This window comes from Cherax quadricarinatus, chromosome 12, assembly GCF_038502225.1.
Source record: "Cherax quadricarinatus isolate ZL_2023a chromosome 12, ASM3850222v1, whole genome shotgun sequence".
Taxonomy (NCBI): domain Eukaryota; kingdom Metazoa; phylum Arthropoda; class Malacostraca; order Decapoda; family Parastacidae; genus Cherax; species Cherax quadricarinatus.
The window spans coordinates 9,402,494-9,419,993 of NC_091303.1; the positions used below are offsets into that span (position 1 = coordinate 9,402,494).

The following is a 17,500-nucleotide window of genomic DNA, read 5'->3' on the forward strand; positions in this document are numbered from 1 at the left end:
AACCTCTCAGGTTCTGAGTATTTTGCATGTTGTTATTTTGTCTTCTATCTTCCATTGTCGTAAAGATTTATTCCCTTTACTCTTTCTTCGTAGTTCATTTGCCTTAGGTCTGGGACTAGTCTTGTTGCAAACTTCTGCACTTTCTGCAGTTTCTTAAGAACATAAGAACATAAGAAAGAAGGAACACTGCAGCAGGCATGTTGGCCCATACTAGGCACGTCCTTTACAATCCTTCCCACTCAAAAAATATTTGCCTAACCCAATTCTCAATGCTACCCAAGCATTAACTTTGATAATTCTAATAACTCATGTGCAAGTCCCACTCAAATCCAACCCCTCTCACTCATGTATTTATCCAACCTAAATTTGAAACTACCCAAAGTTTTAGCCTAAATAACCCTACTAGGTGTTGAATTAGACGCATGTGCAACTCTTGGGTATCTTTGGAAATAAATGGTATAAAATACCGACACAATGGAAATATAAACACAAATGCAGTATAATGTGATCCTTTATTGACAACGTTTCACCCACACAGTGGGCTTTTTCAAGTCACACACGGATCTACCTGGGGTTGGAAGGTACGGGAGTATTTATAGTCATGTTCAGAATGTTGAGGTCAGGTGGAGAATGCTGCATCTGATGATCTACCGGGTGGGGTTATAGAGTCTTGGGTAGCTTGGCAGGGGTATTGCAGAAGGTCTACTCACAACTTGTCCAATACCCCTGCCAAGCTACCCAAGACTCTATAACCCCACCCGGTAGATCATCAGATGCAGCATTCTTCACCTGACCTCAACATTCTGAACATGACTATAAATACTCTCGTACCTTCCAACCCCAGGTAGATCCGTGTGTGACTTGAAAAAGCCCACTGTGTGGGTGAAACGTTGTCAATAAAGGATCACATTATACTGCATTTGTGTTTATATTTCTCTTGGGTATCTTTATTGAGGAAACGTTTCGCCACACAGTGGCTTCATCAGACCATACAAAGGAGAAACTTGAAGAACAGGAGGAGAATGAGGTAATCAGTCCCTCAGCCTTGAGTCGATGTGGTCAGTCCATCAATCTTGAATAGAATACGGCATATGAGCGGAGAAGCAGCTTATAAACCGTAGACAGGTGAGGGGCAGCAGTCGTAGGTGGTGTCACATTTGTCCAATGTGGACTGATGAAGCCACTGTGTGGCGAAACGTTTCCTCATTAAAGATACCCAAGAGTTGCACATGTGTCTAATTCAACAACATGTCGGTTCTCTGAACCATTCATCTACAACCCTACTAGGTATGTGATGAATGGTTTGAAAAACCGACAAGTTGAAGATTGAGACACTTGTGCAGCATACGGGAATCTTTATTCAGGAAACGTTTCCTGAATAAAGATTCCCGTATGCTGCACAAGTGTCTCAATCTTCAACCCTACTAGGTAGACTGTTCCACTCATGAACTACCCTATTTCCAAACCAATACTTTCCTATATCCTTTCTAAATCTAAACTTGTCTAATTTGAATCCATTACTGCGGGTTCTCTCTTGGAGAGATATTCTCAAGACCTTATTTGTATTCCCTTTATTAATACCCATCTTCTTGATTTGCTTTATTAGATGTGGGTTTCATGCTGGTGCTGCATATTCCAAGATAGTGTCTGACGTATCGTATAAAAGGACGGAAGAGAAAGAGGAAGAGAAGGAGGAAGATTAGGAGGAAGATAGGAAGAGAAAGGAAGGATGAGGAGGATATGTAGGAAGTAGGAAGAAGTGATTAAGGACGAGGAAGAGGAGGAAGATTAGGAGAAAGAGAATAGAAAGGAAGAGAAAGGAAAGGCGAGGAGGATATGAAGGAGGAAGGAATAAATGACGAGGGAGAAGTAAGAGGGAATAGGCAGCAACAAAAAGAAGAGGAGTGGGGGGGGAGGGGGTAAGAGGAAAGTGTGATAGATGGGGGGGGGGTTGCAGTCGTCCTGGCGCCTCTTATGACAGAAATAATATGAAATATTCCCTCACAATTCCTGCCCCTTCCTCCACCTTGCCTTGCTTTCCCTTGTCATGCTCTGTCTCGTCCTGCCTTGCCCCTGTCTCGCCCTGCCCTGCTTTGCTCTGTTCTGCCCTGTCATCTCCTGCTCTTTTCTGCCCTGCCCTCGCTTCTCTCCCTCCAAATAACCTTCCATCATTTCCCTCTACACACCTCTCCCCTCATCTTCCTTCCCAACACAACCTCAGATGATGGCTCCGTCATCACAGTGATCCACCTATCCTCTCCCACATCACAGCTCGCTATCACATCTTATCTCTCGCTATCACATGTTATCACCCCTTATCCCTCCTTCCCCACCCTCCACCTCCCCACTCTCACTGTTCACCTTCGTTGCTTCTTCCGCCTCTCCCCACCAGTGACAGAGACGATAATTATGCATTATACTGTAGGGAAGATGATCCCTATTTAAGGAAAGGGGTGATACTGCCACAAACAGACGTATGGATAAAAAATAAGATCTTAGATCATCGGGAATTTTACTAATGTGAAGAGCTGAACCCTTGAGGGTCATTCGTGCGAAAGTGTGTGTCGGAGGCTCGAATTTCTGTGTGACTTGGCTCACATAGGAATTGATCAAGTTTTCTCGCTTTATATAAGCGTCTTCGGAGGACCTGACGATGGGCGTGTGTGTGAACACACGAAAGCGTTCGGCTGTTTCTGAATGACCATAATTTTTAAAGGGGTGGACTGGTAAGCCAGCGGAAGGCCTCGGTCAAATGACCAAAAGCTCCAACGGTGGGTCATCATCTGACTAAGACCCGAGTCAGGAAACACTTGTCCTGTTTCCTGACGAACCTTACCTAACCTAACCTGTTGGATGTGATATATATATATATATATATATATATATATATATATATATATATATATATATATATATATATATATATATATATATATATTAAAAGTTACTGTCATCATCATTGTCATTATTATCACTACTATTAACAGAGTTGCTATTGTCATTATCATCGGTTTTCCTTATTATCGCTTTTGTTAACATTTGTCGCCGTTTCGCAGTAACGTTATCGATGATATTACTGGCAGTATCTATGTCATCTGAAAGAGTCAGGTGGCACCATGCCTGGCACTCGTTCTTGTTGCCTCGAGACACTAATGTGACACCCTTCTTATCTTGTGTTATCTGAAGCAGCGTTATCTTAGGCCACACGCGCCCATGGTTTCAAATATCTTCCCGCACATCCTCAAAACTGTAAACAAATTTCGCCACACTCGCCTGAATAGAGTAAATTTTTTTCAGTAAATGTGTTAGATTTAATAGCGAAATTCCAAGCGCTTTCGTGACTTCTCACACTATCAGCTCCTTGATAATGTGAGAAGTCACGAAAGCGCTTGGAATTTCGTTACTTTTTCAAAGTGGTTGTCCTGCATATTGTGATATCACCTGTTTACTGCGATCTTATTGCATATATATATATATATATATATATATATATATATATATATATATATATATATATATATATATTTATATAATATATATATATATATATATTTATTTATATATATATATATATATATATATATATATATATATATATATATATATATATATATATATATATATATATATATATATATATATATATATATATATATATATATATATATATATATATATATATATATATATATATATATATATATATATATATCAGAGCCAGCAGGATTGCAGGCCATGTTTCTTCCTAACGCCGGGGGCACCAGTGAGTCTCATGGTCTTCAGCCATTTCTTTCTCCTCCTGTATGTTCTGGCCTCACCAGCGATACTATACTCAATGCACCTCGCAGCAACAAGCGAAAGCATTTACAAGATGAATGGGTTTTGATTTAAGGAACCGGAGTGACCCTTCAATATAGTTACGATAATCTGCACCTTTGGATAGCACCAGTGTATCCCAAAGCACAAATTGCAGATATTTGTGACTATCGCAACACTTAAAAGAACAGCGAATAAATTATCCAAAATGGTGCCACATTGCTGACACAGAAGGGGAAGGGGAGGATGAGGTCGGAAACGTAATGATAAAGGAGCGTAGATGGATGTGGGGAGAGGAATACGCTGATAATGGGAGATAATGAAGGTGCGATGAGAAGGTGGTTGACGGACGCGATCTCTGATATCTCCCGGGCCATCTCACAGGATGCTGCGGGGAGGCTGAGTGACGTAGGGGAGGTATAGGGGACATTCGGAAAGAGGGGAAAAGAAGAGAGAGAGAGAGAGAGAGAGAGAGAGAGAGAGAGAGAGAGAGAGAGAGAGAGAGAGAGAGAGAGAGAGAGAGAGAGAGAGAGAGAGAGAGAGAGAGAGAGAGAGAGATTTTTTTTAGATTTTGTCATCGAAGAAACTAATTTGTTGTGCACCCTATCTCCATCCTATGGACGGTAGCGCAAGGGCATATGATACACACGAGGCCTTGGAAAGAGAGAGAGAGAGAGAGAGAGAGAGAGAGGGGGTCATATATATATAATAAAATTGCCTTAACCACATTTGTCTTAAACCTCCTGCCACGGTTTTTCATGTCACTTTCATCTAATTGCTTCACTTTGGCTTTAAAAAGATCTTCATCCTTGAATGTGTCGTTTTTATGTCATGAGAATTGGACTAAAGTCATGTTGGAGCTTCCCGTTCACAGTCATAACAGGTTACGTGATTTAAGCTTTCTTTATCCGGCTTCTCAGAGATGATACAAGTTTTGCTAATCAATTATACACTCTTAATTTTATTTTTAATAAAAATAGGGGACCAGAGTCAAAATAAGAATGGAAGCGACGCAATAAAATTCCTTTGAGTTATTCTTGGTTAGTAATTCTCTTCCTTCCTGGAGTCGATTTCGGGGTCACTGTCCCTGAGGGCCAGTCACAGATCATGCCTCCTTTCTGTAGGTCTGATCGACCAAGCTGTTGGTGCCAGCCGCACCCAGGACAATGTATATACTACAGTCTGCCTTGTGGAACTTAATGCATTCTTCGCGTCTCTGTTTTCCATTGGAGGTATTTCTCACTCTTTCAAACTTCTTGCTTTTATATCGAGAGATTTAAGTGTACCGGTTTGGACCAATTCCTCCAGAATTTTCCAGATGGAGATTATGATAAATGTTACTCACCCACTTTCTATGAATTTATATAAACAGTGAAGGTACTCTGTACATTTTCCGGTTCTGTAATTACTCCTGCCTTCAAGGTGGTGATCAGTATACAGCAATATTCCTGTTTTTCTTTTTTTTAATGTTTTAGCTACCCAGTCTGTCATCTTCCTTGCGGGTGCGAGAATAACATCGTTGTGATCCTTGAATGTGAGATTCCCCGACACTGTCTTTTGGGGGAGGATATTCAATGTATGGAACAACAAGCGTTAATATCGTCCTTGGAGTTTTGTCCTCAAAGATTCTTCCGGTGAAGCCAAGCGAGCTGTTAACCTCGCTGCTTGTAGCAAAACATTTGTTAGTATGGTTGCCACGGGAGGTAAATTTTATACTATCAAATATTACTTTATTATATTCAAAATGCATTACTGTTCGCAATGAAGATCATCCCCCATTTTAATGACCAGTGAGAGGGAGGGAGGGAGAGAGAGAGAGAGAGAGAGAGAGAGAGAGAGAGAACGTCACACCTCGAATGCTAGAGAAAACAAAGAATAACACAGTATTAGTCAATGGCTGTGTTCTCTCCTCTTCTTCCTTATCATCTCCCTGTGCCCTGCCTGGCTCTTTTCTGTGTACTTCCGTCCCTTATCTTCCTATCAGGAGCTGCCACGTGGCCGGCTGTGATAGTCGGAGACTGCCGCAGATAAGGACAACACTCTTACTATAGCTGTCTATAGTGAAAGTCTGACTGCTGTCTTTCTCCCCTGACCTGTGGCTTTCCTGTCCTCTTCCAACTTTCCTCTTCTTCATCATCCTTCTCTTCCTCCTCCTTTTCCCTCCCAACAACTGTCATAATGGACCCAAAGTTTTTGTGCTAAAAGGTTTATTGTGATAAATTCTGTGATTCAGAAATCTGCGCACTGGCGAACCAAAGGCGCATGCGACTTGCGGCTACACCACCATCTTTAAACACCACCATCTTGCCGCACCCCTGTAACAGTGCCATCGACTACTCCATCTTCACGTAACCTCTAGCACAGTGCCACCACCACTGAACAGGTCATTTCGTGGCAAATTCCCGTGTCAGGGATTTTTCTCTGACGAGTAAACTAGCACAAAAATAATCGACATATGATTCATAATTACGTAAGTAGACGGAACTGTTGATTTTGATGGAGGTTCAGTACTACATCCTGATCCTTCAGGTTGTTGGTGACCGCACAGGTAGACAGGAGATATAAAAGAAGTATAAAGAGTAAGAATAACACTCACACTGTGAAGTTTGTAGTAGAGGCCGCAGGCGTTGCAGACGGGTTCGCCGTTCTGGTTGCGTCTCCAGAGCGTGGTGGTGGTGGTCTTGCAGTTGGCGCAGCTGGTCCCTGCTCTCCGCTGGGCAGACTGTGGACAACACAGGAATACTAGTCAGCCAGGCAGTTGGCTGTGCTAACTCTCCACAGCAACACGTAGAAACATATGTATGAAAAGTAAGCAAACACAGACGCACAGATACACACACACACACACACACACACACACACACACACACACACACACACACACACACACACACACACACACACACACACACACACACACACTGCAAATGACCGTATGTTGAATTCTGTATTGTAATTTCTATAGCGGCACACACATGATCTTGGGTTTGGCGTAATGGAAGAAGCGGGGGCAGCAAGCCCAGGAAGGCAGGAGGGAGGGAGGGAGAGAGAGAGGGGATGGGGAGGAGGGGCAAAGCAAAACACAGGTTGAAACACCTGCCGTAGCAGGAGACGGAACTGACTAGTGGTGTTGTCGACAATGTCCAAGAAAAGACAAACTTTACAGAACAAGCTTTTATTAAGACAACATTTTGCTTCGATAATGGCCTAAACGTTGTCCTGATAAAAGCTCGTCCTGCATATCACGTGTTTTTTTGACAAAGGAGAAAGACGAGAAGGTTTGGAGAGAAGAAAGAAGGTAGAGGAAGAAGGGGAGGAGGAAGGAAAGGGAATGAGTAAAGAAAGATGGAAGGAGGGAGTGAATGGCGATAGGAGGAAGGATGAAGGCCTGGGACTGAGTGAGAAAGAGAGAGAGAGAGAGAGAGAGAGAGAGAGAGAGAGAGAGAGAGAGAGAGAGAGAGAGAGAGAGAGAGAGAGAGAGAGAGAGAGAGAGAGAGAGAGAGAGAGAGAAAGAGATAGAGAGAGGGAGGGAGCAGGGGGGTGTACGGAGGCAAGAGCAGTGCCAGAGATTATGTGGCACTGTTGGTGAGGTTACCGTGGAGTGGAGGGCCAAAGATATGTAATGTGTGGCACTAGCGGGGAGAGGGAGAGAGAGGGAGGGAAGGAGGAAGGCACAGGGCCACTCACCCCAGCCACTGTATCTTCCAAACAAAATGCTGAACAAAATACAGCTACAGCTTGTAACTTGTCATATTACAGCGTGCAGCAGCAGCAGAATTGAAATATGCAAATATCTTTTGATACTGCGACACGTAATGTGTCACACACAGTACAGCGTTCAGTCTGTACGAATATTTCAGCAGACAATTTACATTCTTTTAGTCATGTAGCGTGCGGTATTACAGCAAGCCGCTACCAATATAACATGTAAATGATCCATTACAGCATGTTCCTTGCAATATGGAAATCAGATGAGAAGGCAGCACTGTGCACGAAACAATCCGCCTCACGGAATGTTACATAAATTGCATTCCCAATTTTTCTCTCTTTGGATCGTGACTTTCGTGATGAATCAACTGAATTAACAAAAGACATAACTCATTGAAGTATCAGGGATGACTCTCTTTGTTTTCTAGTGATGGGACTATACCAAATTTTTTGTCCCCGATACTGATACCTTATTTTAGGCCGATACCCATGGAAATTGACGCTTTAACACGTCCCTAATTTCCACTCTCCATGTCCATTGCAACCACTGCTTGCAACAACACTTCTTCTGGCCGGTGCAATACTTGTGTGAGTCAAGAGCCCCTGATCTGAGGAATCAGAAATAACCCTTCCACCTCCTCCCTCGGATCCAACCTGATTTTCATCCATTTTTCTCGTGTTATGTGACCTACACGAGTTTAGCGCTTCCCCGTGAATATAATAATTATTATAATACGATATGATAATTATTGAAATGATAATAACTAAAGTAATGATAAAAATATTTATAAACGAGAAGAATAAAAATACTAATAGTAGTAGTAGTAGTAGTAGTAGTAGTAGTATTAGTAGTAATAATAATAATAATAATAATAATAATAATAATAATAATAATAACAATAGAAAAAATATTATTACTATTATTACTATCACTATTATTAATATTATTACTACTACTACGACTACTACTACGACTACTACTACTACTACTACTATTACTACTACTATTACTACTACTACTACTACTACTACTACTACTACTACTAATAATAATAATAATAATAATAATAATAATAATAATAATAATAATAATAACTATTTCAACTATCTGAGGAGCGAGTTAGGGGTGAAGATACTCTCCTCTCTCTTCCTCTTCCCTTCATGTGATGTAATGTGGCATCCTCTCCAGTACTACACAAGTATAAAGTCAATGCCATCCTTCTGGCACTCCTGGATGCATCACTGCCAACAGGGTTTTGTATGCTTCCTTCCTTCACATTCTCTCATAAAGTTCCGTATGTCACCTAAGGTCCTAGAATTTATTTTAAAAATTCTTTTTTTTTTATCATATTTCTGAGAATTTGGAATTTACATCGCGAAAGTTCTTGGTTTTTGTATTTTTTAACGCAGATAAATTGTATTTTAAGCAATCATGTGATTTGGTTGCATATATATATATATATATATAGGATGGGGTCCACCTCTGGTGTAAATTGTGGGACCCATTGCCTCGGAGAAGTGCATAAAAAGACTTCAAGGAAGAATATTTGGATATATATATATATATATATATATATATATATATATATATATATATATATATATATATACACTCCGACTCCTTGTGAGGTAGGGTGAACCAACAAAGAAAAACAATTCCACTCTTACTCATACAATTACTCTCTTGCCAGATGAGCGCTGACTTTACACTTCAGATGCCCTTCCACACCTCAACATCCCCACACGTCCTATAGAGTGCAAACATTGTACTTCACACTTCCAGGACTCAAGCGGCTAGTCGGTTTCCCTGAATCCCTTCATAACTGTTAACTTGCTCACACTCCTACATGTTAAATCATAAAAATCACTTGCATCCACTCCTATCTAACATGCTCATAGAAGCATATAAGATGTCCAAGAACCTAGCACTCAAAATCTAACTTATTCCCTTCCTCCAACCTTTTCTAGGACAACCCGTATCACTCCTTCCTTCCATTCCAGATTTATACCCTCTCACAGGCATTCAATTTTCTTTCCATTTTCTATAAATGTCCAGACCACCTCAACAACCTCTCTTCAGTCCTATTAATAATACTTTTGGCCACTCCACACCTCCTCCTACTCTCCATACTCCGAATTGTCTGCATAATATTCACATCACACATTGCCATCAGACACGACATCTCCACTGCCCTCAGCTTCCTTCTAGCTTCAACATTCAGAACATGTGCTTCACACCCATTCAACAATGGTATATTTACCTTTTGACTTCCATGGATAAAGTTCTTTGTCTCCACAGATACCTCAATGCACCACCTTCCTTTTTTTTTGTTTTCCTTCAACAGTTCTATGGTTCATTTCAATTCTCGAAGAACCGCCTGCCGACACGTCTACTCGCAAATATTTGAATTCATTTAATTAGTTTGTATTCCCTCTCTCCAATCTGATATCCAGTCACTACAATCACTATATTATTTGATACTCGTATCACTTTGCTGTTATGTATGTATATGTATACATATGTATACATACACGCACACTCACACACACACACACAAATATATATATATATATATATATATATATATATATATATATATATATATATATATATATATATATATATATATATATATATATATATAAACATAAACATGCAAGATTTCAGGTACATCTTGCTACTTCTACATACATTTAAGTCGCACTGCACATACATGTACAAGCATATATATACACACCCCTCTGAGTTTTCTTTTTTCTTACTGTTTCATGTTCTTGTTTATTTTCTCTTATCACCATGGGGAGGTGGAGCAGAATTTTTCCTCCGTAAGCCATGCGTGTCGTAAGAGGCGACTAAAATGCCAAAAGCAAGGCACTGGTAACCCCTTCTCTTGTATACACAACTACACTCTAAACTTATAAAGATAAACTTTCGCTTTTCTTTTTGGGTCACCCTGCCTCGGTGGGATACGGCCTGTACGTTGAAAGAAAGAATATATATATATATATATATATATATATATATATATATATATATATATATATATATATATATATATATATATATATATATATATATATATATATATATATATGTGCACTGATCTCTGGCCGAAGGAGACTCGAACCTACGAACCTTGGAACAAGGTACGCAGTGCTTTACCATTCTCACCACACTGCATAATACCTTGGCCCCTAGCTCAATGCCAGACGTTGATCCGAGGCAGCCAGCTTTCAAGGTATTATCCAGTGTGGTGAGAATGGTAAAGCACTGCGTACCTTGCTCCAAGATTCGTAGGTTCGAGTCTCCTTCGGCCAGAGATCAGTGTTTGTATATTTCGCCTGCTCTTGCGAATTCCTTGCATATATGTGTGTAAGTATATATATTTATATATATATATATATATATATATATATATATATATATATATATATATATATATATATATTTATATATATATATATATATATATATATATATATATATATATATATATATATATATATATATATATATATATATATATATATATATATATATATATATATATATATATATATATATATATATATATTGCTATACAATTCGCAAACGGGCCAACTTTTAACAAACATTATCTCTCAGTCCACAGCACGATTCGAACCTGTACAATCTGTATCAAATTACACAATACTTTCGATGATAATAATATATTTTATGGATACTAATCGCCCATATTGAATTATATTTAATAACCTCATAAAAATGACTCAGACATAAAATGCGGTTATAATATTCATTCCTAGGCGTTAATGATGGTATGTCACAAATTTTGATTAATCTGCATTTTATACAGTGACCTGCAGTCTGTTATAATGTCTGGCGCAAAGCATCCATTATGGTTATTCAAATATGACATTATAATACATTATACACTATCGCACCACATCAAACTCTATTTTCGCACAATATCGCGACATATTATATGGCGCAATTCTCTATTATGTAGAATCCAACTCCGTCAGCATACTGCGTTAAGCTTCGTTATGGTGCGTTAATTCCACTACATTGATCTGAATTACTTTGTTCCGCAGCAACCACCACCACTACCACCACCATCACTATCACCACCATCATTACGACCACCATCACCACCGCTACCAACACCCCGTTCACAACCAGCACCCCCTCGACCACCACCGCCACCTTACCTCTCGTGTGATGCAGTGCTTCCCATGAATATCAATTATCAATCTCTACTCACCAACACGGTTAATCGTGGTTTGAGGGAAGAGGAGGAGGAGGAGGAGGAGGAGGAGGAGGAGGGGAAGGAGGAGTAAGAGGAGGAGGAGGAGGAAGTGGAGGAGGGGAGAGAGGGATGAAAAGAGACAGTACAGAAGAGTGTGGGACCCTAAAGAAATAGGGAAAGCATTGGGGAAGAACGACAAGGGAGGAGATGAGGGGTGCTCATGTGCGTGTGACCGTGGGAGAAGAGAGAGGGGAGGGGAGAGTAGGGGAGGGGAAAGGGAAAAGGGGAGGTAAGGGGAAAGAGGGGAGTCAAAAGAGGGGTGTATAGGTAGCGTATGTCACCGATCACAACCGAATTAGCCCTGCCTGGTGCCTCCCCTAGCTCTTCCAACCTCGTTTACGTGTCTCTCTGTCACCTTCTTACTGACAAAGAAGAGGGAATAGGACCTATCCAGGACACGGCATGAGATCTCTTGCATCCCGAGCCTCATCCCACCTGCTGGTGTGGCGAATGTAGTACAGACGACCACGCAAGTCGTTCTCTCTGCTGCTTGTGCTGAGGACGGTCACCCGCAGATAAGTGTCCGCAGGCGATGATAGATGGGCGAGTTTGGTGCCGTTTATAATGGGATCTAAAGCGTAATATATTACACCTCAATTAACTCTAGCTGGCTTGTGACATCATGTCTAGTGTTGACTTCATTCCCTGCGGTCAAGAAATGCTAGAATCGCAGGGGTGATGTTTCATCCAGCGGAATGTACAGTACTGACGATAAAGTATTGTGGTCCAGATTCCATTATATATATATATATATATATATATATATATATATATATATATATATATATATATATATATATATATATATATATATATATATATATATATATATATATATATATATATATATATATATATATATATATATATATATATATATATATATATATATATATATATATATATATATATAATATATATATATATATATATATATATATATATATATATATATATATATAAATAATATATAATTTATATAAATTTATATATATATATATATGTATAATATATATATATATATATATATTTAGGTAGTAGGTTGGTAGACAGCAACCACCCAGGGAAGTACTACCGTCCTGCCAGATGACTGTGAAACAGAAACCTGTAACTGTTTTGCATGATGGTAGGATTGCTGGTTTCTTTTTCTGTCTCATAAACACGCTAGATATCAGGGATATCATGCTACTCCTACTTACACTTTGGTCACACTTCAGACACGCACAAGCATATATATATATATATATATATATATATATATATATATATATATATATATATATATATATATATATATATATATATATATATATATATATATATATATATGTATATATATATATATACATACATCTAGGTTTTTCTCCTTTTTCTAAATAGCTCTTGTTCTTCTTTATTTCTTCTATTGTCCATGGGGGAAGTGGAAAAGAATTTTTCCTCCGTAAGCCATGCGTGTCGTATGAGGCAACTAAAATGCCGGGAGCAATGGGCTAGTAACCCCTTCTCCTGTAGACATTTACTAAAAAAGAAAAGAAGAAAAACTTTATAAAACTGGGATGCTTAAATGTGCGTGGATGTAGTGCGGATGACAAGAAACAGATGATTGCTGATGTTATGAATGAAAAGAAATTGGATGTCCTGGCCCTAAGCGAAACAAAGCTGAAGGGGGTAGAGGAGTTTCAGTGGGGGGAAATAAATGAGATTAAATCTGGAGTATCTGAGAGAGTTAGAGCAAAGGAAGGGGTAGCAGTAATGTTAAATGATCAGTTATGGAAGGAGAAAAGAGAATATGAATGTGTAAATTCAAGAATTATGTGGATTAAAGTAAAGGTTGGATGCGAAAAGTGGGTCATAATAAGCGGGTGAGATGTTATCAACAAATTTTGTTGAAAATTAGAAAAAGTTTTGGAGTGAGATTAACAAGTTAAGAAAGCCTAGAGAACAAATGGATTTGTCATTTAAAAATAGGAGAGGAGAGTTATTAAATGGAGAGTTAGAGGTATTGGGAAGATGGAGGGAATATATTGAGGAATTGTTAAATGTTGATGAAGATAGGGAAGCTGTAATTTCGTGTATAGGACAAGGAGGAATAACATCTTGTAGGAGTGAGGAAGAGCCAGTTGTGAGTGTGGGGGAAGTTCGTGAGGCAGTAGGTAAAATGAAAGGGGGTAAGGCAGCCGGGATTGATGGGATAAAGATAGAAATGTTAAAAGCAGGTGGGGATATAGTTTTGGAGTGGTTGGTGCAATTATTTAATAAATGTATGGAAGAGGGTAAGGTACCTAGGGATTGGCAGAGAGCATGCATAGTTCCTTTGTATAAAGGCAAAGGGGATAAAAGAGAGTGCAAAAATTATAGGGGGATAAGTCTGCTGAGTATACCTGGTAAAGTGTATGGTAGAGTTATTATTGAAAGAATTAAGAGTAAGACGGAGAATAGGAGAGCAGATGAACAAGGAGGCTTTAGGAAAGGTAGGGGGTGTGTGGACCAGGTGTTTACAGTGAAACATATAAGTGAACAGTATTTAGATAAGGCTAAAGAGGTCTTTGTGGCATTTATGGATTTGGAAAAGGCGTATGACAGGGTGGATAGGGGGGCAATGTGGCAGATGTTGCAAGTGTATGGTGTAGGAGGTAGGTTACTGAAAGCAGTGAAGAGTTTTTACGAGGATAGTGAGGCTCAAGTTAGAGTATGTAGGAAAGAGGGAAATTATTTCCCAGTAAAAGTAGGCCTTAGACAAGGATGTGTGATGTCACCGTGGTTGTTTAATATATTTATAGATGGGGTTGTAAGAGAAGTAAATGCGAGGGTCTTGGCAAGAGGCGTGGAGTTAAAAGATAAAGAATCACACACAAAGTGGGAGTTGTCACAGCTACTCTTTGCTGATGACACTGTGCTCTTGGGAGATTCTGAAGAGAAGTTGCAGAGATTGGTGGATGAATTTGGTAGGGTGTGCAAAAGAAGAAAATTAAAGGTGAATACAGGAAAGAGTAAGGTTATGAGGATAACAAAAAGATTAGGTGATGAAAGATTGAATATCAGATTGGAGGGAGAGAGTATGGAGGAGGTGAATGTATTCAGATATTTGGGAGTGGACGTGTCAGCGGATGGGTCTATGAAAGATGAGGTGAATCATAGAATTGATGAGGGGAAAAGAGTGAGTGGTGCACTTAGGAGTCTGTGGAGACAAAGAACTTTGTCCTTGGAGGCAAAGAGGGGAATGTATGAGAGTATAGTTTTACCAACGCTCTTATATGGGTGTGAAGCATGGGTGATGAATGTTGCAGCGAGGAGAAGGCTGGAGGCAGTGGAGATGTCATGTCTGAGGGCAATGTGTGGTGTGAATATAATGCAGAGAATTCGTAGTTTGGAAGTTAGGAGGAGGTGCGGGATTACCAAAACTGTTGTCCAGAGGGCTGAGGAAGGGTTGTTGAGGTGGTTCGGACATGTAGAGAGAATGGAGCGAAACAGAATGACTTCAAGAGTGTATCAGTCTGTAGTGGAAGGAAGGCGGGGTAGGGGTCGGCCTAGGAAAGGTTGGAGAGAGGGGGTAAAGGAGGTTTTGTGTGCGAGGGGCTTGGACTTCCAGCAGGCATGCATGAGCGTGTTTGATAGGAGTGAATGGAGACAAATGGTTTTTAATACTTGACGTGCTGTTGGAGTGTGAGCAAAGTAACATTTATGAAGGGGTTCAGGGAAACCGGCAGGCCGGACTTGAGTCCTGGAGATGGGAAGTACAGTGCCTGCACTCTGAAGGAGGGGGTGTTAATGTTGCAGTTTAAAAACTGTAGTGTAAAGCACCCTTCTGGCAAGACAGTGATGGAGTGTATGATGGTGAAAGTTTTTCTTTTTCGGGCCACCCTGCCTTGGTGGGAATCGGACAGTGTGATAATAAATATATATATATATATATATATATATATATATATATATATATATATATATATATATATATATATATATATATATATATATATATATATATATATATATATATATATATATATATATATATATATATATATATATATATATAACTGATGGGATCATGACAGAAATGTTAAAAGCAGGGGGGGGGATATAGTGTTGGAGTGGTTGGTACTTTTGTTTAATAAATGTATGAAAGAGGGGAAGGTAGCTAGGGATTGGCGGAGAGCATGTATAGTCCCTTTATATAAAGGGAAAGGGGACAAAAGAGACTGTAAAAATTATAGAGGAATAAGCTAACTGAGTATACCAGGAAAAGTGTACGGTAGGGTTATAATTGAAAGAATTAGAAGTAAGACAGAATGTAGGATTGCGGATGAGCAAGGAGGCTTCAGAGTGGGTAGGGGATGTGTAGATCAAGTGTTTACTTTGAAGCATATATGTGAACAGTATTTAGATAAAGGTAGGGAAGTTTTTATTGCATTTATGGATTTACAAAAGGCATATGATAGAGTGGATAGAGGAACAATGTGGCAGATGTTGCAAGAATATGGAATAGGTGGTAAGTTATTAAATGCTGTAAAGAGTTTTTATGAGGATAGTGAGGCTCAAGTTAGGGTGTGTAGAAGAGAGGGAGACTACTTCCCGGTAAAAGTAGGTCTTAGACAGGGATGTGTAATGTCACCATGGTTGTTTAATATATTTATAGATGGGGTTGTAAAGGAAGTAAATGCTAGGGTGTTCGGGAGAGGGGTGGGATTAAATTTTGGGGAATCAAATTCAAAATGGGAATTGACACAGTTACTTTTTGCTGATGATACTGTGCTTACGGGAGATTCTAAAGAAAAATTGCAAAGGTTAGTGGATGAGTTTGGGAATGTGTGTAAAGGTAGAAAGTTGAAAGTGAACATAGAAAAGAGTAAGGTGATGAGGGTGTCAAATGATTTAGATAAAGAAAAATTGGATATCAAATTGGGGAGGAGGAGTATGGAAGAAGTGAATGTTTTCAGATACTTGGGAGTTGACATGTCGGCGGATGGATTTATGAAGGATGAGGTTAATCATAGAATTGATGAGGGAAAAAAGGTGAGTGGTGCGTTGAGGTATATGCGGAGTCAAAAAACGTTATCTATGGAGGCAAAGAAGGGAATGTATGAAAGTATAGTAGTACCAACACTCTTATATGGGCGTGAAGCTTGGGTGGTAAATGCAGCAACGAGGAGACGGTTGGAGGCAGTGGAGATGTCCTGTTTAAGGGCAATGTGTGGTGTAAATATTATGCAGAAAATTCGGAGTGTGGAAATTAGGAAAAGGTGTGGAGTTAATAAAAGTATTAGTCAGAGGGCAGAAGAGGGGTTGTTGAGGTGGTTTGGTCATTTAGAGAGAATGGATCAAAGTAGAATGACATGGAAAGCATATAAATCTATAGGGGAAGGAAGGCGGGGTAGGGGTCGTCCTCGAAAGGGTTGGAGAGAGGGGGGTAAAGGAGGTTTTGTGGGCAAGGGGCTTGGACTTCCAGCAAGCGTGCGTGAGCGTGTTAGATAGGAATGAATGGAGACGAATGATACTTGGGACCTGACGATCTGTTGGAGTGTGAGCAGGGTAATATTTAGTGAAGAGATTCAGGGAAACCGGTTATTTTCTTATAGTCGGACTTGAGTCCTGGAAATGGGAAGTACAATGCCTGCACTTTAAAGGAGGGGTTTGAGATATTGGCAGTTTGGAGGGATATGTTGTGTATCTTCATACGTATATGCCTC

The 17,500-nt window shown here is 39.6% G+C and overlaps 1 protein-coding gene across 2 annotated transcripts in view; it reads right to left on the reverse strand.

Annotated features, from left to right (window-relative positions):
• Window positions 1–17,500, reverse strand: part of LOC128686535 (GATA-binding factor C) — a 339,721-nt gene that overhangs the window by 103,180 nt on the left and 219,041 nt on the right. For both annotated transcript variants that reach the window (XM_070084232.1, XM_070084233.1), the window contains exon 5: window positions 6,413–6,538. In XM_070084232.1, coding sequence (XP_069940333.1) covers window positions 6,413–6,538 — 126 coding nt within the window. The remainder of the gene's footprint in view (window positions 1–6,412; window positions 6,539–17,500) is intronic.